This window comes from Mustela erminea, chromosome 3 (genome assembly GCF_009829155.1).
Source record: "Mustela erminea isolate mMusErm1 chromosome 3, mMusErm1.Pri, whole genome shotgun sequence".
Taxonomy (NCBI): domain Eukaryota; kingdom Metazoa; phylum Chordata; class Mammalia; order Carnivora; family Mustelidae; genus Mustela; species Mustela erminea.
This window is the reverse complement of record NC_045616.1, coordinates 78,198,644-78,224,836: the sequence shown is the minus strand read 5'-3', so window position 1 is coordinate 78,224,836 and position 26,193 is coordinate 78,198,644. Positions and strand designations below refer to the sequence as shown.

Sequence of the window (26,193 nt, the reverse complement as noted above, 5' to 3'; positions counted from 1 at the left end):
CATGAATTGCTAATTTACACTTTCAGTACATTTCCCCTATAAAATGCCATTAACTAACTATCCCTCTCTCTCACACATGTACACATACACACAGTTCTGTATGCAGAAGATATCAGGATTACCAAAAGTATGCACAATACAAATCTTATTTAAAAATCAACAACACCAAAATATAAACAATGGGTTCTTTTTCTCTACATGGGAGGATAAGAATATAATGTTTTTCTATCATTTATACTGTTTTTTTAATTTTTTTAAACAATGAGCATTTTTTCAAATTAAAAAAAGTTATCGCCTTTATTGGGAAAAAAAGCGCCTTATTTTGGGTATTATATCAAAACGATAGTGCTTTTAATTAAAGACCATAAGTAACCAATACATATTTATTTAAAGTCAGTTTGCAGAGTGCTTCACTCTGGAAACCCAATGGGAATATGAAACAGCCCATGCTCTCAAAGACTAAATCCCATTCAACTGCTCAGAAGATGCTAATATGAGTGACCTCAAATCTGTTTGGGGCAGAGGAAATTTGAAGTTCTTCACTTGAAGACACTGGGGACCAGGTCCTCCCTAAGAGCAGTCCATCATAAAGATAAAACATAGTTTCAACTAAAGAAAAAAACCAGTATTTAGTTTTTGAGATTAGGAAAGCTTAAAAATAATTTTATCAAAAAACCAACTTCTACAAGAAAACATTTCTACAGACTATCTCAACCTACAAGTTTAAATGTACTGTTTTCAGCTTTTCTATTCTTCCAAATCATTTATATAATATTACTGAGTATTATTTCACTCTGTATCTACTTAATGAAAGCTATGGTGCATGCAATTATTTATATAGTGACAAAACTACTGAAATTAAAGGTAATCTTTTTCCCTGACACACACAAAACAAAGCCTAAGTACTATAAAAATTTTATTACATGATTACTAAAAATACCTTCTTCATAATAAATTCTATGGAATATATTATAATACTTTTTTAAATCTTTAATCTCCTTTTCATTTCCTGTTTGGTTTAAAAAAAAACAACTTTTCTTTTCAATGAAATCATAAAATCATTCTTTTTAATTACTTTGGGTATACTGTCATCTCTGGGGTCTGCTTTGTTCTGTAACTATTTCTTCAAGAAAGTGGAGGTGACAGGGGGTAACTAATTTGTATTTGAACAATCTCTCGTACGTCTAAAAATAGAGGGCAAGAAAAGGAAAAAATTATTGGCTATGAAGATGAACAGAGATCTTACAAAAGTATTATAGGACTGCTCCATCCTTTACAATACTTTGCTTATTCTAATCCCCAAATGAGCATCACCTATCACTTCTCTCTCTTGATCCCAAGTGCCTTACCTTGAGATGCCTTTCCATTGCAGCAGTACCTTTCAATTGCTTCCTTTATATTATGGTTACATTTGAGAAGTTCATATAATGCCTACAAGAGAAAGAAAAAAAAAACCTATCCAATAAAAACTACCAGAAATTCACACTTAAGAGCATTAAAACAAATAGACACAAAAAAAAGGGGGGAGACTAGTAAAAGTCCTAACAAATACTGTCTGAAATGCTATCTAAATGCAAGACATTTAGGGATATCTTTGCCCAAACATTTAGTCTACTTAACTATCCTGGTGATGGACTCTCGTATCCCAAAAGTTTGTTCATTTTCACTCTACCTCTCAGAAGTCACCTGCCAGTATCATTTTTTATTTATTTATTTTTAATTGCCAGGCCATCTGAGCTGGGCAATTTCCCTATGTTAGATGATTCTTTTCTAGTTCGGAAAAATTAGAATTATGGTCTTATTTCTTGACATCACCTACTTCCTGCCTTTTAGAGCGTTAATAAGAGGGAACAGGAGCAGTCCTAGAAGAGAAGTATGGGTACTTGAGTACTGGGGTTTATAATGGTCTCATGGTCTACTATGAAGGGTGTCATTTTTCTTAAAATTAGAATTTCTCATTAAATCTGTTTGGAATTACAAATATACGAAATAGCAGCAGACAGAACTTAAATGAAAGTTAAATAATAATCCACCTTCCCAAGTAATTTCCAAGAAAGGCAAAGAGGGCTCAATATCAGTAAATCTATCAATAGGTTAATATTCAGAACATAATCATTAAAAAACAATCCAGGTGCTAAAAAAGCATCTGATAAATCAGTATCCATTTCTAATTTTATAAAAGACAAAAACCATTTTAAGTAGATGGTTACTACCTTAGTATAATAAAGACAGCTTCCATCAAACCAAGAACTGGTTATTATTCTTAATGTAAAAACCTTAGATATATGAATTTCCATCAAAAGAAGACCTCAAATCACTATCACTACCAAAAGTCTCTGAGAGGAGCATTATGGCTAATGCAGTAAGACAGTTAACAGGAATAAGAGATCTAATAAATGGTTAAGGAAGGAACCAATATATAATTCAATAATGACTTTAAGACTAGAAAGCCTGATAAAACTGAAAAAATTTTTTTTATAATTTTTTATTTTTTATAAACATATATTTTTATCCCCAGGGTAAAAACTGAAAATTAATTTTACTTGAGAGAAAATACATTCTGAAAAAATTGATTATTTCTCTATATTAACAATATATAATTATAATAGAGTTCCTATTAACAAAAGTATTAAATACACATAAATATTTAAGATATTGTCAAATTAACTTAATTAGATCTACATGATACCCAAACACAAACATTTGAGTGATTAAAAAAAGGTAAAATTAATGGAGAGTCGGACCATGTTCTTGAACTGGAAGGTTTAGTGTTTTAAAGGTATTAATTCTTCCAAAATTAAATTATAGTTTAATAGACTATCAATACAAAAACCTGGGGGGGTTTCTTTTTGACAGCTGCAAAGCTACTCCGAAATTCAGCTACAACGACTTCTGTATGTTACTTGGAAATTCAAGTCTGAGTCCAACTCTCTCTGGATATTCATTTCAGTTAGGATTATTGAGGCTAAAGATACAGAGTGAAAAGTATACAAGAGGGGCAAAATAATGTCAGATGGCAATACCAGGGGCATTCAAAAAAAAAAAAAAAAGACCCTTACTAGGCAATACTCCCAGTCCCATTCCACATATAATCAAGAGTATCCTGCAACTATAGGTACACAGTGCCTAAAAAATGCTCCTAGAGCATATTTATACAATCTTAATAGGTAATACTTTTCAACACTTCCTGAACAGAATTCAAGAATAATCTACAAAATACCTTTATTATAAAATCTAAGGTCCAACCATAGGGAATGTTTAAATAAGTTGTATTATAGCTACAGGATCGAAGAATATACAGTCATCAGGAAGAGATACTAAAGAATTCTCAAAGGCAAGGAAAATAAGTGATTCAAATTAAGATATGCACATACACACAGAAGAAAGGACCAGAAGAAAAAATGTGAAACAGTATGGAGTGGTTATCACTAGGTCATGGGACTTTTCCTTAACCAGCGTTTTCCAAATTTTAAAAATCTATAGCGAAAGAGATATCCAGTTCACATGTAAGAAATACTTGAATCATATATAAGAAAGTCAAGAAGGTGGCATAGTCGGTCAAGCATTTGACTCCTGATTTCAGCTCAGGTCATCTTAGGCTTATAAAGATCGAGCCCCGCATCCGCTCCGGGCTGGGCAAGGAGCCTGCTTAAAATTCTCTGACCTCTACCCCTGTCCCCCTTCTTTAAAAAAAAAAAAAAGAAAGAAAGAAAGAAAAAGAAAAGAAAACCAAGAGAGATTAATTAGCTGCTGTTTCAACAGAAGTGGAAGTATACCTGTTCATTGTCCCTTGTGTGCGTTCCTGCAGATATCCTATCCATTATTTTTTCATTTCCAGTTCTTAATGAGGTCTCAACAAGATACTCCTTAACTTTGCTCTCCAAAACCACACCAGGACGCCAAAGTAACTGGTCTTCATTTTCATACACTAACAAAGAAAATTCCATTAACACATTAAAAATAGTAAACATACTCCTAGATGTATATTAATTGTCCTTCCTCTTCTTTGATAGGCTACACACTACACACAACTAACTTTGAGGCAGCAATTTGATTGTCTCACAAGATGACTCTTTAATTGGTAAAGGTATAAAAAAAACTTTTTTAACTTTATTGAGGGCTGAGTGTTTCAATGCTTAGAGCAAGTAGCTTTCTCGCTGATAGGATTCACTATCCAATGAGAAGGCATTCTATGCCTAGTGAAATCTAATGTAAAACTCAGAAGGGTGTTTTATATTCTAATGAGGGGGAAAAAATAACCTGTATAAATTCTGTAATAGCTTCACTAGAGTTTTTCTTGAACTCTATGCCTTTATAGATAGTGGCTGAGCATGTTCTTGACTTCAAGGGTGTGTGTGTCATTTGGGCGGGGGGATGGAAAAGCTGGGCCATCTCAAGATCAACTACTGTTTTTGCTTCCCTGAGACAACAGCATTTTGAGAGCAATTTAGAAAAATATTGTTGCTGAAGCTGCCAATGCTAACAACCTTAGGGTAGCCCATCTTCCCTTCCTTTAAATGGAGGATAACCTAACAGAGCAAAGGGAAAAAGAAAAACTAAGGAAGAGTTGTGTCGCTGTGCTGCTCTGGCCCCATGATGTCACAGGGACAAACTGACTCCTTAGGGAAAGTCAAATGTGTACGGTCAAATCTCCAGGCTTCCCAAGTTCAGCTAGGGAAATGTATCTGTATTTTTATTTTCTGCCGTATTTTCAGAACCATTTATAACTGGGATCTACCAAAAATGTGAAGAAAAACCAATTACACTTAAGTAGGGGTGTACAAAAAAAGAAACAGAATTGTTCTATCACCTTCGCTTTCAGGGCTCGTACAGAAGAATTTCTTCTAGAGTCTTTATTCATCAAGAGTTTTCTTTGCAAGAGCATTTTATCTCTAATGTGCTCATTATCTCAGGTTATGAGATTCTACCCACTTCTACTAGAATGGGATGTAGGTCAAACAGATGTACCTGCAGAGGCATTCCATGACTTTACCTGGTGCCTTAGCATACCCATAGGGCTAAGAAGCACTGTATAAAGACAGAAGTGGTTCTCTAAATCTGTTAATTTTGATATATTATTCCTGAGTCAGGCCTAAACTTTCACTGACTCCAAATCTATCTTTACACTGCCAAGGCTGAGGGCACCTCGGTTGCTCAGTTGGTTAAGCATCTGCCTTTGGCTCCGGTCATGATTCTGGGATTGAGCCCCACAATGGCCTCCTGTCTCAGTGGGGAGTCTGCTTCTCCCTCTCCCTCTGCAGTTCCCCCTACTTGCACATTCTCTCTTTCTCTAATAAATAAATAAAATCTTCCCCCAAAAATGATGTATACTCCCTAGGTTGATATATAAACAAATAAACAAACATATGAAGGGATAGTTTGGCCTACCAAATAGTATCAAAATCAAAACCAAGAATCTTACCTTTCTCATCACCATCATACTCTCCAAGGTAAGGGGGAATCTCTGCCTGATACTGTAAACCAATCATTATTTCCTACAAGAAAATTCAGAAGTAAAAACAACTTATAAAAATACACTGAAAAACCAGTTCCAACTCATTAATGAGTTACTACAAGTTGAAAGAACTTTCATCTCACAACAGCAAAATTATCTTAAGTTACTTCAGAAATGTTTTTAAAAGCTACTTTAGTCCAAACTATCCACTAAGTTATTATGATGGTAACTCAACTTACTTTCCTCAAATCTTCAGGTGAGTTACCGCTGTCTGTTTCAACATCTTCAACTTCTGATTCCTTATCTCCATCACATGTAGTATTTGCTAAAAAAAAAAAAAAAAAAAAAAAAATCAAATTTTTAAAAGGGTTTTACTGCTTGTTTTTGCAGCACATGTCCCTGGCACATGGTATTTTATAAAAAATCTGTTGAATGAATGAGATCAGCACAAATATATTCAACTTATTTTACTATTTACATTTTAACACTAGTCAAAACAAGACACTGAAAATACTAAGAAAGTGTATAGTATCCTTAAGATTTTTTTGGTCTACTATCAAAGAGTTTCCAAAGGCAAAGGAAAACCACTATGTTCACCTTTTAAAAAAACAGAAAGCAGTAGAGTTCTTTTATGCTAACCCAGAATGGGACACAAACAAAGAGGTGCATATTAAGTCCATCAAAACTGTTTTTACGCACATACACCTGTATGTGTATTTGCATTTATTTGTTAAGTGAATAGTTCTTCTATGATCAAAATACCTAAAAAAATAAGCAAGACTATAGGTAAGAAATTATTTCACTTCAAAGTCGTTTTAAATATTACTGATATACATTAAGGGGTAACACCAAGAACTAAAAAGAAGAAAAAAGAATTAAATCACTAAAAAGACAAAAAATACTTATTGAGCATCTGATGGTTTTCAAAACCAGGAGAGTAAAGGGCCTTCTAAAACAAGTCAAGAAATGTCCATAAAATTTCATGGTTGAAGAACTAAGATTGGTTACCATAGCAACAGATGAATATTGGGAAAGAAAATAGCTTTGCAAAACTAACTAAATGTTTTAAGTTTTAAAACAACATGTTAGGGCGCCTGGGTGGCTCAGTGGGTTAAGCCGCTGCCTTCGGCTCAGGTCATGATCTCAGGGTCCTGGGATCGAGTCCCGCATCGAGCTCTCTGCTCAGCAGGGAGCCTGCTTTCCTCTCTCTCTCTCTGCCTGCCTCTCTGCCTACTTGTGATTTCTCTCTGTCAAATAAATAAATAAAATCTTTAAAAAATCAATAAATCAATCAATAAATAAATAAATAAAACATGTTAGTTCAACTTTACCCCAATAAAAAGTTACAATCGTATTTGGATTGTAACAGAATTATATTTCCATTAAGTAAAACACTTAGAATATTTTGACGAACTCTTTTGTTGTTTTGTTTTATGTCTGACAAACTAGTGAATGCCATAAAACATACTTGAGCCAGAGCATCGGTGCTACTATTAATCAGTAACAACTGAGTTTCTTACATCGTAAAGGCCTAGGGAAGAAATCGGAAGTTTCATGGGAAGTCACAGATGGTGTCAGGTCATCGGCAGAAGACTGAGTTTCCTCATCATCACCTGACAATAGGTCTTTTGCTATTTCCTCCTATAAGAATAAGAATGCAGTGCTGGAGTTAGAAATTACTACATCTCATAAAAAAATTTTTTTCATTTAAAAAAAGAGTAATACTTCATCAACTTCATATTATTTATAAACACTATGTATTATGATACAATTAAAAACTTGTTGAAAGCCCCTTAGTTTTGAGAAAAGTAAGTATGAAATGCTCCTATAATTTACTTCATGTATATAAAAACTTAATAACACTTGGTACTTAACTATGTATAATATTTATTAACAGATTAAGTCTGCCTAACTCACAGAGGAGCAGAAAGCTTATCTGAACCTGCAGGCTAATTTTTAGTAAATTTACAACAAAAATAATCTTTTTTTTTTTAAAAGATGTTATTTATTGATAGAGAGAGACACAACAAGAGAGGAATGGCAGGAAGCCTGATGCAGGGCTCGATCCCAGGACTCCGGGATCATGACCTGCGCCAAAGGCAGACACTTAATGACTGAGCCACCCAGGCACCCCAAAAATCATCTTATTTCTATGTGAGTAAAAATTAAACTCACTTTCTACCAATATAAATAAACAAAACCAAAAAATTCTCCAAACTCTTATTCTCCAATAATTAAAAAAAAAAATCTAACCAATGAAAAACTCTGACTAGTGATATAATTTTAAAAGAAACAGGTTTGAATTAACTTTTATCTAAGGATATAGTCATCTGTGTTCTGGTACATAGTAGGCACTCAATATTTCCTGGGTGACTACAGTCATTAAGATGTGGTACATTAATACCACATCTGACTGAAAAAGGGGAACAACAAAACTCACAGGAAGAGGTTCCAAGATGTGGATTCCTCTCCCTGTCTGAGATCTGAAAGGCAAGGAAAGCTTTCCAGAGACCATAGAAAGTTAGCAGAGACCGTGGCTGTATGAACTTTCCTCAGCAGGGACTATGCCTTCCCTGCAACCAACAATGTTACAGATATATCACCAAGACCTTGGCTGCTGTGGCTGCTGCCACTCACAGAGCCCAAGAAAACAGAACTTCTCTCCAACCATGCCACATCTAAGCCAGCTTGGTTTGAAGGCTTCTGGAGGGGATTTATTAATCAATAGATTCAAGAGTTCAGAAGATCAAAAACAGGCAAAATCTAAGTTTAGATACAATACGTCAACATAGGAAAGATAAACTTTATGGGCGAACACTCAAACATACAAAGTATTAAGAAGCCATTAACACTTTTAAAGCAGTGTAATCAAAGCCAAACAATATTTAAATCAGTCACAATAAGGATAAAGAGCAATGGGTCAATAAGAAATTTACATTTCAGAAATATAAAATGCTTTCAGTTAAAAGGAAACTAATAAAAACACCCAATGGTAATGGATCTGGAATTTTTCTTCTTTTTTAAAAATTTTATTTTTATCTTATTTTTTTTCAGTGTTCTAAAAATTCATTGTTTATGCACCACACCCAGTGCTCTATGCAATACATGCCCTCCTTAATACCCACCACCAGGCTCACCCACACCCCACCACCCCTAAGACCCTCAGTTTGTTTATCAGAGTCCACAATCTCTCAGAGTTTGTCTCCCCCTCCAATTTCCCCCAACTCACTAAACGCCTGTACTCACTTTGTCTAGTGTCATGTCTGGTAGTTCATCAGCAAGTTCACTTGGGGAGCTATTTGCACTGGAATTTGCCACTGCTGGAATTGTAGGTTCATAGCCATAGAACGCCAGTAAATCTTCTAGAGGCATGTTTCCTTCCTATTCAAGCCAGGACACAAACATAAGCTCAGCAGATGTCACAATACAGAAGCACAGATAAACTGTGATGCCACTAATGTTCATAAAACACATTTTCAAAAAAACAGCAGTATCATATCAAAGCCAAATTTTAGTTGTTCTTTTTGTACTATTGCTAGAAAACAGGCTCAAACACTTAAGAGTATTATTAATATATTAACAAAAACCCTAATGATTAATATCTTCATTTTTATTTCCAGCAGCGTTTTACTCTTTAAAAAAATTCCTCAAATATTTGCTTTAGTGATCTTTTTTTAAAAACATTCACATTAGTATGAAGATTTACCTTGAAAGAAGTCACAATTAATCAATCAATAACTTCATGTAATATTCAGCTTGTTTCCTTGGACTTAACAACTGATCACTTGTTTTATTCTTCATGTTACTTAGATGATAGCTGAAGGGCAATCACTGCTAAGCAATCACTAATACTAATAATACTTATACATTACTATTCAAAATTATCCTTTTATATTACTAACACTTTATCTGTACTCTGTATAACTGTTTTAAGTTTCTCTCTTATAAACACCTAATGAAGTTAGTATCATTACCACCATCTTAGAGGTGACAAAACGGAGGTTTAGTTCTGGGTTCAAATCCCAGTGCCAGTTCACTTACTTGCAGCAATGCTTTGATAAAAGTAAATACTTTGGCTGCAGTGCTTCCTGTGTTATGAATACCTATGCTATGCCACATTTTGGTATACTTTTCCCCCCAACTAATCCATCTGAAAATAAGTGGTGTATCACCTTTTCAAAAATATCTTAATTCAACTACTAAAGTGTTTACAACTATTCATAATTATTCAAATACATAAATACAAAAAAAAATCTATAGATTAGATTAATCTGCTCAACATTTTAAGAAATGTTTATGCTCATCTATTAAGAAATTCATTAAGCTTGCCTATAGGTTTAGTTTTCCCTTTAAGGCAAAATGTCAAAGTCATGAAGCAAAAGCATGAAAATGCTAAAGCGGAGTATGTAAAACATGTCCTCAGCAGATCACAAAGTGAGTTGAAATGAGCCACTTGTGATTTCTAGAAACATACTGCCTGCCAGGCTCGGGGAGGTACCCAAGAATCTGACTTTCACCTTTACAGGTCTAGAACTAGTATTTTTCACTGTGCCTGATTCAAACAGATTCATGCTAAATGAACTTAGAATAAGGTTTATAACAGAATTTGACTTTGTAAATTTGCAGTAGGAGACCTATGCCTTTCCAGTGACCGTACCAATCCTGTCACTCATGAAATCCTTTCAGCTTGGGATTGAAATCAGTTAAAAAGCTGTTTTAGTAGCATGGAGTCAGCAGAAATGGAGTTGGAAGGTCATCCATGCCATGGGGAAACCTCATCAATTATTCTTCTCTCAAACCAAAGAACAGAACCCCTCAAATGTGCCCAGAACCAGATTCAGTCTCTCTGACCCTGCTCCTTGCAGATTCCATGCAGCCTATTCCCTTTGGCTCGTATCAGTTCTAAGAGGAGACTGCGTTGTGTTGCACCTGTCTGTAGTAGTTCTTCAAAACCTCATAGTTTCTATGTCAATTTTCATGCATCATACACTAATAGTCCACCTTTCCATCAACACAGCATTTACTGGGTTCTAGGTACTATGCAGAGGTTGCTAGCTGTAGATACAGAGATTTATAGAAAATCCCTGCTCTCAATGAGTTCAGTCTTGATGGAAGAAACCGGTAAGTTAACAATGACAATACAATGTGGTGACTGCAATAATCAATTCCAAAAATGGTACATACATTGATAGATAAGAGAAGGGAAGAACTAAACTGCAGGAATAATGGCATACATGAGATTAGGGAGGTGCCACATAGGGGGCAAAGACCAAGCTAAGCATCATTCGACAGATGAGAGCTATGTACTAGGGTCTTCTGGTGTGTCATAAGAAACACCGACTGAGCAGTTACTGGGTGCCAGTAAGCCGTTGTACCAAGTGCTGGTATGAAAAAGAGGTCTTGCCCTTCTACAATGCACAGTCTGGGCGACCAGGGTGGTAGGGGAAGAGGGTGGCGGGGGATAATGACAATACCCAAATACAAAACTGTCAATTATGATGAATCCAAAGGAAATAAGCAGGGTCCTGAAATACAGAATAATGTATACTTTCACAAGGTCAAAGGGAAGGTAGAGAGTGCCCTTTACTCCCAGGGCAATGGGAAGTGAATGAAAACTAAAAAAAAAAAAAAAAAGTGGGGGGGGATGAAGGGGGAGTGTCATGACTTTATTTTTTCTTAAATGTTGGGGAGTTACATAAAGAAAAGGTTGAGGAGATGGAAAGAGAAGAGAAAAGCAGGGAGACCACCTAAGGGTTCCATGATGGATTAAGGTAGGATATAAACATGGAGAAAAGTAAATAGATGATATATATTCTAAGATGGAATCAAATGAGCTCCTGGATGTGGGAGTGAAAACAATGCCTCTCCAGATTTCTATTTAAGCAACTCTATTTGAGTAAAAGTGGTAACTTTTATTGAGATAGAAAGGACTGAAGAAGGGGTGCCTGGTTGGGCCAGTAAGTTAAACGAGCCTTCAGCTCAGATCATGATCCCAGAGTCCTGGGACTGAGTCCCACATTGGGCTTCCTGCTCAGAGGGGAGCCCTTCTCCTTCTCCCTCTGCCTGCTGCTCCCCCTGCTTGTGCTCTCTCTCTCTCTCTTTCTCTGTCAAATAATAAAACCTTTGAAAAAAAAAAACAAAAACAAAGGACTGAAGGAAGGGTTTCTGAAGGAAACAAGAGTTCTGCAGAAGACAAAAGTTAAGTTGGAGAGGACTAAGAAACATCTAAGTAGAAGAGTTAAGTTGGCCAGCAGCCTAGTGTTCACAGGATCAGGATGGGCTAGAGATATAAATCTGGCATTTGTTAGCATCTAGATGATACCTAAAGCCAAAGGTGAGAGGACAGACAGAAAAGAGAAGGGAGTATCAGAAGAACTTCCAGATATATCACCCTAGAAGATGATGGGCTATGTCTGGAAAATTTTAAGTACAATATACATTTTGAAAATAATGAGAGCCCCAATTAAGGAAGGGAATTATCTGAGTGAAATTAAGAGAAAATAATTTATTTCTTTACCTACTTGATAAAATGAATCAAAGTGACAGAGGAGTCTAAATGGATTGCCGGTTTCTGACCCGCGAAGGCTAAATACCTATAGTACTGTTATGAGACAGAAACATCAGACAAACTTGAAGGTGGACAATGGGGTGGTAAATAATAATTCAAGGCAAAGGTGACGCAATGGGCTTGAATGAGGTCACCCAGAAAAGGCATATAGAGTGAGAAGACAAAAGCTAGAACTCTGGGAAATGCCATCAGTTAAAATGCGGGCAAAGAAAGAATGGCCCATAAATACAAAAGATGGAGATACCAGAGAGGAGAACTAAGAGAAAGCAGAATTACATAAGCTAAGGAAGAAGCAAGTGTGGATACCAGAGACAGTCACTTAGGCCAAATATCAAAGAAAAATCAAGTGAAAATAAAGAGAGACAGGAATTCTCTGTACCTGTCAAGCAGGAATTATTGGTGACCCTACAGCCTGCTGGGAGAAACAAAGCTGAATTGATGGAGGGGAGAAGGTACTCTGAATGGACTGAATGGAGGGAGAAAGTATACACACTATAAAACAAGAATCACTAAAGGTAACACAGGGTTAAAAAAAATTTCTCCCCAATTTAGGAAACATATGAGTAGGATTTTCTATACTGAAATAAAAGAATAAGTGGGAAGAACAGGCTCAGGGCGGGAGGGATGGAATTACGAGTTAGCCTAGGATGTGGCATATACTCTTGGGACAGAGGGGGAGAAGAAAGAATGAGTTTAAAAGTTAAATTTGTATGTGTGGGGTACACAGGAGATTCCAGGTAGTGACTCATGAAAACCCTACTTTCTCTATAAAGACAAAAGTATGATCATGTATTGAGGAAGACGGTGACAATCTTAGTGGAACTTCACCAACACATTCAAGGAATGACACTAGTTACCTAAAGGGAGCGGATGCTAAATTATAGAAATTACTTGTACTAAAACTTGTGTAGCAAAACTCGGAAAGGTAAATCCAATCTCTGTAACACTTCACAAATGAGGTTTCTTTTCTATTAGACCAATTAATAAAGGACTTAACCCTCTGAAGTACAAAAGTTTTTTTTAAAAAAATGGAATGAGTAAATCTCCATCTCTGAGATCTGTGTGGCTAGATCTAACAGCTTAGAAGTTTGATCCAGCACCTTATCCCAGGTAGAAGATTTTTCTCCTTTTTCTCAGGCATTTCATTGACCCTAAACTTTAAAAGGTGTATTTGAGCCTAGTCATCCTTATAAATGAAGTATTTTCTAACTCAAAGGTTTTGTATCAGGAAGAATATAAAATCTAGAGGCAGAGGACTAACTGCTAACCGTTACTGTAGGCAAATCACCTAACTCCTCTCACCTACATTTCTTCAACTGTACAAAAAAGTATCATAATTTCCTTGATCCTATGATGCATAACCTCACATACCAGAAATCAGGATGCATCCCACTACCAATGTACACATCTCCCATAGTACTGTTCCTCCCTGCCCCATCTATATTATTTCTACATCTGTGGTAGATTTCACAATCAACAAGGACTCTTAACCAAGGAAATAATGCTAATACTTACCTGATACACCTGATGGTGTTCCTGGATTGATCAAAAGAAATTGTCTAAGTGAAGTGTAGAACAATTTTCATATAACACCAGTCTAATATCTTAAAATGTGCATTGCAAAAACAGTATACCTGTAGTTTTAAAAACTTAATAAAAAAAAACCCCACAAAACAGGAAGGATCTATACCAAAGTGTAAGTGGAAGAAAAGGTGATTTTTACTTTCTCGTTTCACAATGAATATCAAGTGAGAAATCTATAAATTATTGTAAAGAAATTCTCTAAAAGTTATAGCTGGAGACTATTAAATTAAAACTTCATAAAACAGTAACATGAATAAACTATAGTAAGACACAATGTAAACCTTATTTTATATGTTTCATAACATATATCTAGTCACAAAATGTATTCTCTATACCAAAGTTCTACTATACAAAAACTGTTTTTATCTCTTAGTACCAAAAATCTGTAAGCATTAAAATACAGCCATATTTATAGTCTATAAACTATCAAGTTTACAACGAATATAAAAAACTACTTGTAGGGGCGCCTGGGTGGCTCAGTGGGTAAAGCCTCTGCCTTCAGCTCAGGTCATGATCCCGGGGTCCTGCGATCGAGCCCCGCATCGGGCTCTCTGCTCAGCAGGGAGCCTGCTTCCCTTACTCTCTCTCTGCCTGCCTCTCTGCCTACTTGTGATCTCTCTCAGTCAAATATATAAATAAAATCTTTAAAAAAAACAAAACAAAACAAAACAAAAAAACTACTTGTAATTTCTAAAAACAAACATTAACATCAAGCCCCTAAGACTGTGAACAGGTAAGAACACCTAAATCAGGGGCGCCTGGGTGGCTCAGTGGGTTAAGCCGCTGCCTTCGGCTCAGGTCATGATCCCAGGGTCCTGGGATCGAGTCCCGCATCGGGCTCTCTGCTCAGCAGGGAGCCTGCTTCCTCCTCTCTCTCTGCCTGCCTCTGCCTACTTGTGATCTCTGTCTGTCAAATAAATAAATAAAATCTTTAAAAAAAAAAAAAAAAAAAAGAACACCTAAATCAGTATTCCAATAATAAAAGATTAACAAGAATACTTTAAATGATATAGAAATAATTTTAAATTTCTTCCGTAAATGATCTTTACTCTTTGTATTTGTGACTTTATCTGCTGTTTACTCAATTTCTCATTTCATTAAACATCAACAAAGAATAGAGACCACATCTACATAGTTATGCTTTACCACAGATAAGAGTTATAGTTCAGAGGAAGTGGGCAGTCACTCTTAGAAATAGGTCCTCTTGTCCATTGTTCCATGAGAGAATGATTAGGCTTCTAAGTGGAGACAAAGTTCTTAGGTCTTCACTTGAATCTGTTTAAAGATCACCTGTAGTGGGGCACCTAGGTGGCTCAGTGGGTTAAGCCTCTGCCTTTGGCTCAGGTCATGATCCCAGGGTCCTGGGATCGAGCCCCACATCGGGCCCTCTGCCCAGCGGGGAGCCTGCTTCCTCCTCTCTCTCTGCCTGCCTCTCTGCCTACTTGTGATCTCTCTCTCTCTCTCTCTCTGTGTCAAATAAATAAATAAATAAATAAAATCTTAAAAAAAAAAAAAAAAAAAAGATCACCTATAGTTTTCTGAAATTTCCAAAAATGTCATAAAATGCCAAGAAGCAAAACTGTCCAAGTACAGAAAAGTTGAAATGAAGACCTAATTTTTCTGAATTATCAAATTCAGTGATAGATACCACTACAAAGCAAAAAATTAATTACCAGTGTTTATTTCTTTAAGATTTTTATTTATTTGACAGAGAAATAATGTTTTGTTTTGTTTTTTTAAGATTTTATTTATTTGACAGAGAGAGCGAGAGATCACAAGCAGGCAGAGAGGCAGGCGGGCGGAGGGAAGCAGGCTCCCTGCTGAGCAGAGAGCCCAATGCAGGGCTCGATCCCAGGACCCTGGGACCATGACCTGAGCCGAAGGCAGAGGCTTTAACCCACTGAGCCACCCAGGCGCCCCGACAGAGAGATAATGTTAGCTGGATTATAATTCTCAGTTATTCTAGGCTACCCATCATAAGAGCTGGGAAGGAAGTGCCTGAATAAAGCCAAGGCAGAGCTCAAGACTCTTGGACATCTTTTCTTATCAAAAGATACCATTTAATCATCACCCCTGAAAGGAGCAGCAATACCCTAAGCTTTTCTTAATTATTTCCCAACCATTTTATCTCTATATTCTCAAATCTGTTTAGCTGTAAATTGGTTTGTTTTTTTTTAAATGATTAAATCTAACAGCAATTTTCTTGGGTTAATTTGTCAAGTGAATGAACACGTTTAGAAATTTTCAGGTCTATGGGGCGCCTGGGTGGCTCAGTGGGTTAAGCCGCTGCTTTCGGCTCAGGTCATGATCTCAGGGTCCTGGGATCGAGTCCCGCATCGGGCTCTCTGCTCGGCAGGGAGCCTGCTTCCCTCTCTCTCTCTCTCTGCCTGCCTCTCCATCTACTTGTGATTTCTCTCTGTCAAATAAATAAATAAAATCTTTAAAAAAAAAAAAAAAAAAAAGAAATTTTCAGGTCTACCAGAGCAAGCCTGGGATCTAGATCCTCAAGACTGCCTCTATTTCCCTGTATATGAACATGAAGGAAGTTATGCAATAAGAATTCATCTCTGCCTTACAAAGACAGAAGAAGAGATTATATAAAAATGTGTCTTGTCCCTGTACCCCTGGGGCTAATAATACATTATATGTTTACTAAAAAATAAAAAAAAATTTTTTTAATTAAAAAAAAAATTGGTGATATTAATCCACCTCTTTTGATATTGATAGAATATATAAGATATAAAAAAAAAAAAAAAACAGGAAAAAAAAGAAAAGAATGTATCTTGTCTTCGTGATGAAAAAGAGGTATAAAAACTCAAAGGACTGGGCACCTGGGTGGCTCAGCGGGTTAAGCCTCTGCCTGCGGCCCAGGTCATGATCTCAGGGTCCTGGGATCTGATCCCGAATCCCGAATCGGGCTCTCTGCTTGACAGGGAGCCTCCTTCCCCCACTTTCTATGCCTGCCTCTCTGCCTACTTGTGATCTGTCAAATAAATAAATAAAATCTTTAAAAAACAAACAAACAAACAAACAAAAAAGGATTATTATTATTTAATACTATTCCTGAAAGCTTTTGTTATTCTGAGCTGATCAGAAATGTGCAAATAAGATTAATTTACAGGGGCACCTGGTGGCTCAGTGGGTTAAGCCGCTGCCTTCAGCTCGGGTCATGGTCTCAGGGTCCTGGGATCGAGACCCGCATCGGGCTCTCTGCTCAGCAGGGAGCCTGCTTCCCTCTCTCTCTCTCTGCCTGCCTCTCCATCTACTTGTGATTTCTCTCTGTCAAATAAATAAAATCTTAAAAAAAAAAAAAAAAGATTAATTTATAGATAATTACAATCCAACATTTTTTCAAATCACCCCTATGGAGACCTCTCTCTACAGTCCTGGTATAAATATGTGTTTAAAATCCAGTTCGGGGCACCTGGGGGGCTCAGTGGGTTAAAGCCTCTGCCTTCGGCTCAGGTCATGATCCCGGGGTCCTGGAATGGAGCCCCACATCGGGCTCTCTGCTCCTGGGGAGCCTGCTTCCTCCTCTCTCTCTCTCTGCCTGCCTCTCTGCCTACTTCTGATCCCTGTCAAATTAATAAATAAAACCTTTTAAAAAAATAAAATAAAATCCAGTTCATTTCCAGCTCTATTGATTTTAGGTTTAAGAAGTTACAAACTACATTTATTATTGCCAACTTTTTAAAAGATGACTGAGGGGTGGAAAATGGGACATTATTATTTTACAATTAAAAACAGAGTAGGGGCACCTAAGTGGCTCAGGCACCCCTACTCTATTTTTTAATCAGTCATTAAGCATCAGCCTCAGCTCAGGTCATGATCCCACAGGGTCCTATGACCAAGCCCCCACATCAGGCACCCCTCTCAATGGGAAGCCTGCCTCTCCCTCCCATTCCCCCTGCTTGTGTTCCCTCTCTCACTGTCTCTCTCTCTCTCTCTCTCAAAAAATCGTGAAAAAAAAAAAAAAGAATAAAACTTTTTCTCTTTCAACATTCTTTCAGTATTCTACCAGATTACAAGCTATTTAAAGGAAGAGACTTCTGGGGCGCCTGGGTGGCTCAGTGGGTTAAGCCACTGCCTTCAGCTCAGGCCATGATCTCAGGGTCCTGGGATTGAGTCCTGCATCGGGCTCTCTACTCAGCAGGGAGCCTGCTTCTCTCTCTCTCTCTCTATCTCTATCTCTCTCTCTGCCTGTCTCTCTACTTGTGATCTCTCTCTATCAAATAAATAAATAAAATCTTAAAAAAAAAAAAAAGGAAGAGACTTCTCCCTGTATCTACTGCGGTGTTTAATTAAACTCAAGTGTTACCCTCAGTAGAATAATGTGGTTTAATGCACTGGGCTGGACTATAATTCAGCAACAAGTCTAGGACCCACAGTTCTCTATATCTCATTATGTAAGATTCTCATCTGTAAGATGACCACACATACCTACTTCACTGTGCTTCAAATACTTAAAAATTAGATTAAGAGCTATAAATAATTTTTAAAGATTAAATGAAAATTTACATATTAGGCTTTCCTTCAAAATAATGAGAAAATCAGTGACAGTCCATAAAAGATCAAAAACAAAGACGCTGAACCTATTTTTATTTCAGGTAGATGATAAAATAATATATAATACAATATCAAAATCTTTACTCTAAGTTTTTTATTAAAATATGAAAGTAAAATCCTTTACCTTTTCCAAGTCTTCAATTTCAGAACTGAAGTTTTTACCCTCATCCATCATTTCCTCTTCTTCAAGAGTTCTTTCATCATCATAGTCATGGACCAACATCTCAGCAGTAGGGTCAAAATCATGATCCTCAGAAGACAAAGACCCAACTGGAATGAAACAAACTGAATCACTTTACATATTCACAACACTACTTACAAGAAAAAATAATTTGTGTTCTTCTGCCAGTTCCTTTTAATGTTTATATGTGAGCTTTATTAAATGCATTTACTATATACTTAACAGGTTATAAAGACCATATAGTTCTGAAAAGATATCTAAATCAGCAAAAGAACAAGGCAGAGTAATTTAAAAACACGTTAATAAAAGTCCAGTCCATGAGAACAGAACCTATATTGGCAGCAAAATGATTTAAAGAGGAGTCCTAAAAAAAATGTTCTAAAAGTCAAACTTGTCAGTTTAATGCATTTGTCTAAAAGCAACAGAAAAATGACAGACTATTTGTTAATGGAAGATTTCATAAGAAACTGTTATACACTAAAGCTCAATACTTCAAGCAAAGAGAATATATATGTTACCCTACTTACAACCCTCAAAGGTACAAAACACAATAGAAATCGGGTTCATAGGAAAAAATTCAAGTTTTTGAAAAGCAACTATATAGCTAATAGGTCTCTAAAAGTAGTATGTCACTTTTCATGTCCAGAACTGTATTTCAAACTCTCCACACAGGCATTAAATTATAAGAGCATGCTTTTCTTTGGACGACTAATAAGGTAATTAGTTTTTAAGATAATGCGAAGGAAATATAGAAAAATCATATCTATAGGTTTTTGAAAGATGCAATTTGTTCTGGCCAATTCATACTGGTTTATGAAATTGCAATGCTTTTCTAAGGCAAATGTGAAGTCTACAGGATACTCTGAAAATGAAGCTGAGAAATGAGTAAAATTCATAATCCCAAGAGAATGAAACTGAATCTATGAAAAACAGAGTTTTCTCTAGTATCTAATTCAATTAGACCAGTTAACATAGGAGTAGGGAAGCAAAGAAGTGCCAGAATCTTGGGGTAGAGGAAGGGGAAAGTGGAAGGAAATACATCTAACATAAAAAGTTTGGTCTGTTTTTAATAAAGCTATTTAATATTTTGAATTTCAAACATTTAAGGACAGTATGAGATCATCCCAAAGTACTGACCTACTGCAAAGATTTTTCACTGTGAGAAAAAATACAGATGTAATTCCATGATTTTGTTTCTAAGTTTGGAGAACTCTAATTAGTCCTAAAAATAACACAATTTCTGTGGAACTCAATTATTTAGGAAGCTTACATTATGGTGGTTTTTTTTTTTTTTTAATGTTGAAAGATATTATCAGTTCATTTTCAAACCCATTGAAATACAGACGGTTTAACTTAATTTTAAGGAGAAAAATGAATAGTTACTGAAGAGCTCAAAAGCAGATCATCCACCATTATCAATTTCCTATTTTGAGGAATTTCTGGAAACCCCTGTGGTACCCAAAGTGTCAGGGATGAAACAGATGGTAACTCTTCTACCTCTTTAAGGTAGAACCCTGTCCTCTTTTGTAATCCCCATATCACTGGTCACTGTGCTCTTCCCTCTTAAAGTGGAAGGTATTCAGCTAAGGGCTAGAAATCAAAGGGCCTAAGGATCTACTCCTGCCTTTGTCCCTGGCCTGCTGAGACCTGAGGCAAGTCATTCAAACTTTCTGGGCCCAAGTCCAGTTTTTCATTTGTGAAATGCATAGTGTTGGCTTAGATGACCTCAAGAGCCTCTTCTAAGTTCTAAAATTTTCTTGAAAATTGGCTAAGTGATTAAAAACGGGTTATAAAAATTTGTTTAAACACCAAAGCCACAATGTCTTCTTGCTCTTTATTTGGATTGCAACTTCTTAAAAGCAGACAGACAGTGATGCAAAATGGAAAAATTCCATTATCATCCAGATGTTTGGCATCATGTATATAAATACTCTGTTCCTGAAATCAGTTATGACAAAGAAATGTTTGTCTAAAAATTAGAAAAACTTTTTAAAACAATCTTTTAAATGTAAAGATGTAGACAGCTATTTAAAAAATAACCACAAATTTCTTCTACTCTGTGACTAATTATTTTCTAATACCTTGAAGGATAATCAAGTGAGACCTTAAAAGTCAACTAAATACACAAAGTAATACACAAGGAAATGGGCTGTTCACTAAGGCAATATGCTGCAAGGGAAGATTTGGGAGCTTTTATAGGCTCTATTAACTAGGTGACTCTCAGTAGAGTTATTTAAAAGTCTTCTCAAGTGTAAAGTAAGGGACTTGGAGTAGTTCAGAGATACTTTTCCTGGAGACTATTAGAGGGAAAAGAGACGGCCAAAAAAGGGCTGGAAAGGGGGTGAGAAACTGAAACAAAACTGTCCTCTCCATTATGGTATTCAAGGGAGCCAGAAACCCTAAACTGTATGCAATAATGCTACATAGACAGTTCAGGAGACAGTCCCTTGCTTTCATCAGAACCTGACAATGTTTCCCATTTCTAAAAGGTTAAACACTACTAGATCATCTAAGGTTGTCTCACCTCAAAAATTCTGTATCACCACTTTCACGTGACAAACTTGTAATTCTGTTTCTTTTAAGGTGGGTAGCTTTACCTAACACTCAAGTTCCAATTTCAATAAATCTATAGTCATTTCTCAATTATGAAAAAATTTAGGAGACAAAATAAGGCGAGATGGGGAGTCATGGCTAGTTACTAAGCGATGTAAGCAATCCCAAAGTTTCAACAAATTAAAGAGCTGATTTCTTGAAAAAAAAAAAAAAATTAAAACCTAAACTAATCTGGAAAAGTTAGTGGAAAGTTAATTCGGGATTAACTGTTTCAGGCTTGGAGAAAAAAACCGGTATGCGATAACTAAAGATATATTACTAAAAAGAACACTTGTCTGTTAGCAGCTTTGTAAGAAGCTATTTTTTAAAACATGCAAGAAAAAAAAAGAAAAGTGTAACTTCTCCGTCCTCAAACAACAATTACCAAAATGTACGCTGAAACTCTAAAAAAAAAATGAAAAAACTCGCAGGACAATTTTTTGTGCGAAAACCTTTAGTAATATATCTCTGAGCCACTCCCCCCCCCCATTACCCTTTGGGACCCATCAAGAGGTAAGAAAATAGGACAAACCTGGGCTCGAACTTCCAAAAGAAGCCTAGGAGAGAGAAGAAAACGTGCGGTTAGATCGCGCAGCCAAGGGGGAAAGAGGCAGCGCCGGCAACAGGGCGCAGAGGAGGCGGAGCCCAGAGCTCCTCCGCAGCTGCCAAAAGTACAAGACGTAGCTTCGCTCCAATCGCTCCCAGCCCCTTTCGGGCCCCTCTTGGCTGCCTCGCCTTCCTCCCCGAGTCCCCAGTGTGCAAACTCGCAGACCCGGGACGAAGCCCAGAGTCTAAGAGGCAACTCCAAGCCGCTCCTTGCAGCTCAGCAAGTTACAAAGCGGAGAAGCAAAACCCAGAGCAGTCGACTCACGGCATCGGTCCCCACTCCCCGGCATCGCGGAGTCCCCCATCCCACTCGGCTCTCCACGGACCCAAACACCATCTTCCAAAGCAAGACCCTTTCCTGGAAGGGAATCGTCCTCCGATCACCTAGTCTACCCCTGAGGCCCGAGAGCCCCAATTCCGAGGCTGTCCTCGGACCTGTGCGTAGGCCAGCTCGAAACTGGACACCCGCCCCCAAACCAAAGCGCAAACCCCCCATTCTCTCTCCCGAAACTGGAGACGCGGCCCCTCAGTCCCAGAGATGCTAGTTCCTTCCAGGATGTTCAGTCTCTCCTTAGGCCCGCCAGCGAGCCCCTCACCCCAGCGAGCTCCAGCCGAAGGGGCTCCTGCTGCGCCACCCCCTCCCCCCAGATCACCAGTCCCGGGGGACACGGCCGGAGCAGCTTTGCTAGCCCTGCCTCCCTCCTTCAGGCCAGAAGAAAGTGGGGTTACCGAGAGCCCCTAGATATAACGTCGAGAGTCTTGGATTGCCCCCTTTACACCCAGGGGTTCCCGCACCTCCAGGGCTGCGGGGCGAGGAGTCCCGCTCGCCTACCGCGAAGCCCGGCGACCGTACATCCCGCTTGCCTCGGTGCCCGGAGCAAAGTGGAGCGAGAAGCTCCTTGGCGCCGCAGCCCGGACCCAGTGGGCCGGGGGCACAGAGCACTCCTCCCGCAGGACAGTGGCGCAGCCCGCTCCCCGCCTTGCAATCCGGCCGCGGAGTGGGGGGGGAGCTCGGCCGGTTTCCACCCACCCTGGCCCTAGAAAGCGGCGCGGAGGCTCCGGCGGCCCGCGTCAGCTACCCCGAAGCACGGCACGGCGCCGTCCCCAGGCCGGGGCTCGCTGCCGCCGGTCGCCACCTCCGGTCCGGCCCCGTCGCGCAGCCGGCTCGGGGCCGGAGCCGCCGCGGCCTAGTCCCGGAGGCAGACCGCTCCCGCGCCCGCTCCCGCCCCCCGGCCGGCCCCGCCACGGCCCGTTGCCGCCCCGCAGCCCCCGTCCCGCCGCGCCGCCCCCCGTGGAGCCGCGGGAAAGGGCCCGGGCCTCCCAGACCGGCTCCGGAGGCGCCGGGCGCCGCTGGGCGCCCGCTGTAGCCCGGCAGCTCCTGCCCGGTTTCTCTGCTCACCTCCGCCATATTGGTACCTTTAGGGCGAACGAGCAGCGCCGAGCCCAGTCCCCGGATGGGGCGCCTGAGCCAATCGCAGCCGCCGCCGCCGCCGCCGCCGCCGCGGTCCGCCCGGCACCCGCCCGGCGGCGGAGGCGGCTCGGCCCCTTATAGGGCAGGGCGGCCCGCGACGCCCCCGGCCCGCTCGCACGCCCACCCTGCCGGGAGCCCCACGCCGCACCCCGCGCCCCCTGCGGACCGGCCGATGCGCACCGGCGCTCACCCGCCCTTCGCCTTTCGGCTAGGAGTAAAGTTGCTGCCGAATTGGAGGCAAGTGGGGGACGAATGGAAACTCGGGCATGGGACGGACCCACGTCCAGGCAATCGAGGCCGAAGAGCCGGCCGGGGCAGCGGAGAATCGCTGGACGGACACTCTAGTCCGGTAGGACGTGGAGGAGGCGGGCAGGAGACGTGGAGGGACAACTCGACGGACGTCTCCAAGTGAAAAAGAAAGAAGGTGATCGATGCGTTAGACTGACGGACAAGAGAAATCCCTGGAAAATGGGAGAAGTGACTGATGGACGGCAGGGTCAGTCCAGAATGAGAGGACAGCGACCACGCATTTTGCGGTTTCCCGGAAGAGACCTGAGGAATGGAAGGTGCAGACCGGCATATCTTGGCTCTTGGAGTGGCTGGTGGAAGTGGTCATTTGCCATACAGGCTTTCAGAGATAGTGACATACAGAAGAACGGACAAAAAGATCATCAAGGCAAAGAATTTGAAGAGACGTGCACAATTCAGAGGAGTTGTTCATAAAATAAACCGTGCATGTACCCCCCCAAATTAGAACAATCCTAAGAGTTGTTAATTACGAAATAGTCCAGGGGATGACCCAGGGGTAGACACTTGATAGACCTGTGGAAGAGCAAAATAGTATATCAGAGGCCCTGAACCGAGTCTCAGAAACTCTTCTTCCACCCAAAAGGCCAAACTTTTGCTTATGGTCAGAAAGAAAACTAGTCCTATAGGCAAGTGGACGGGTGGAGAAGGGAGGACAAGGCTTAACAGATATACCTACTCTTAACACGTGCCTTCTGGCCATTCGCTCTTCATTGGGAGAAGTAAGACTAACTCCGGACAGATCCATATCCACACTGAACTACTTTAAGCAAGTGTGCAGAAATATTTACTAACAAGTCACAGGTAGCCCACAGAAGTAAATCCTGCAAGTTCAAGTCATTATGCCAAGTCCTTGTGGTACAGGATTGTCTTGAGGCAGGAAGCCAGAAATAACAACATATATGGAAAATAAAGTTTTAAAAAATGTGGAAGAGAGGCGCCTGGATGGCTCAGAGAGTTAAGCCTCTGCCTTTGGCCCAGGTCATGATCTCAGGGTCCTGGGATTGAGCCCCACATCGGGCTCTCTGCTCAGCAGGGAGCCTGCTTGTGGTATCTCTCTCTCTGTCAAATAAATAAAATCTTCTTTAAAAAACGTGGAAGAGAAAAGTCTCTTGTAAGCTCCATGGATAAGGCAGATGCAAATACTCAGAGTAGTATGGCAGGACCCTACAGAGACTTGCTGAGGACAGTGATCTCAGACATTAGAGTTCTTCCAATTGTTGCTAAAACATGGCATGTTATATGACAGAGTTGAGGTTTTTGCTCATAAGTTGAGAACCTCCCATACTTTTAGTCCACACATGACAGTTCTGCTTTTATGCTGGGGTCACCTTTGATTCTCCCCTCCAAGAGCACATATGGAGTCTGAGGCTGAAGACTGGATTATGAATAGCAGGGGAAAGAATTACTTTCAACATTTCTGCCAAGGCATCTTAAAAATTAAAGTTATTCCACTGGTAAACTTTATTTATTTATGGAAATTTTAGGGAAAAATCACCTCAACCATTTCAAAACATCGTAAAGACATGGAAAATTACACTTTCCCTGCTGTGAAAGATATCTTTCGACCTTTTGTCCAGCCAAAGCTGAACTTTGAAACCAGAGGCTTGGCACATGTTATATGTACTGTCCTCAATGAGGCGTTTAGAGTTTTCAAAGTTAAAAAAAAAAAAAGGCTTGAAATTAAGTGCAAGTGATTAACTTTAGAAATGCAGTGAGCATGTCCAGTGGACAGAGCCATTAAACAGTTCCCTGATATGCTTGACCACAGCATGAGCCACCACAGACCAAGTCAGGGATCTGAATCATGAAGAAAGTGTCTCCAACAGCCTGCCTTGTACTTAATACTAGGAAAAATATTTTCTTCATAGCAAAACTTGGCTAATCCAAACTATAAATGTAGTCTTAGATTCCATTTTGCCATGTCCAGGAAGTATAGAGACTCATGTATTTGCATGAACTTAGTAGAGTTTCTGCAGATTCTTTTTTTTTTTTTTTAATAAACTGTGAAGATTCCATGTAGGTATTTGTAATTTTGACTGCTTATATTCTCATAGTTTATGTAATCTGTGTCCAGGGTACTAAATAAGTATTTATAGAAAAATAGTGAAGCTAAATAAATTTTCAGTTTAAGGAAGCAAAGCTATTTTCTCACCTTCTAATTAGTAGAGGAAAAGTTTACTGCCCAGTCTTACATGACACATTCCTTTTATGATAGAGTGTGTAAAGTCTACCTATGTACATGGATCTCTTATTCTTTTTTTTTTTAAAGATTTTATTTATTTATTTGACAGAGGGAGATCACAAGTAGATGGAGAGGCAGGCAGAGAGAGAGAGAGGGAAGCAGGATCCCCGCTGAGCAGAGAGCCCGATGCGGGACTCGATCCCAGGACCCTGAGATAATGACCTGAGCCGAAGGCAATGGCTTAACCCACTGAGCCACCCAGGCGCCCCCTCTTATTCTTTTTGATGACAAGACTTCCAGGAGTTAGTACAGACAAAAACTCTCCTCATTCCAGGAAGTAGAATAAAAAATTGCTTTTTACCGTTTTTTTGTTATTCTGTCACTACACAACATATGACATTATGTAGAGAACAAGTCCTACGCAGGACACTGTGCACTATAGGATCACCATAATATTCCTAGTCTCTCAAAAGCTTATAACGTAACTAACTGTATTCTTGTATGTGGTGGACGGGAACAAGAGGAAGGAAAACTCAAAACTGAAACCATGGTAAGCCTTCAAGGAGAACCAAAATGTAATAGATTCTCCAACCATCTTTAGAAATGAAGTAAACGAGCCTGGGTGGCTCAGTAGGTTGAGCATCCAGCCTTGGTTTCAACTTGGGTGATGATCTCAGGG

General features: G+C 39.2%; 1 protein-coding gene and 1 long non-coding RNA gene across 3 annotated transcripts in view; both read right to left on the bottom strand.

Annotated features, from left to right (window-relative positions):
* The window catches only part of MIER3 (MIER family member 3), a 33,517-nt gene extending 10,459 nt beyond the window's left edge, over positions 1-23,058 (bottom strand). Inside the window, exons 1-9 of one of the 2 annotated variants that reach the window (XM_032336195.1) lie at positions 22,952-23,058; positions 21,479-21,503; positions 18,298-18,443; positions 8,702-8,836; positions 6,976-7,096; positions 5,695-5,780; positions 5,423-5,495; positions 3,777-3,928; positions 1,350-1,431 (exon numbers count right to left, since the gene is read on the bottom strand). In XM_032336195.1, the coding sequence (XP_032192086.1) occupies positions 1,350-1,431; positions 3,777-3,928; positions 5,423-5,495; positions 5,695-5,780; positions 6,976-7,096; positions 8,702-8,836; positions 18,298-18,443; positions 21,479-21,503; positions 22,952-22,960 (829 nt within the window). In that variant the 5' untranslated portion in view covers positions 22,961-23,058. The remainder of the gene's footprint in view (positions 1-1,349; positions 1,432-3,776; positions 3,929-5,422; positions 5,496-5,694; positions 5,781-6,975; positions 7,097-8,701; positions 8,837-18,297; positions 18,444-21,478; positions 21,504-22,951) is intronic. The other variant, XM_032336194.1, reaches the window with a different exon arrangement.
* LOC116586349 lies at positions 11,523-14,945 on the bottom strand. The gene is made up of 3 exons (XR_004283996.1): positions 14,567-14,945; positions 14,286-14,350; positions 11,523-14,058 (listed from the first exon to the last, which is right to left on the bottom strand). It is a non-coding gene; the product is annotated as an uncharacterized LOC116586349 (long non-coding RNA).
* Positions 23,059-26,193: the final 3,135 nt, after the last annotated feature.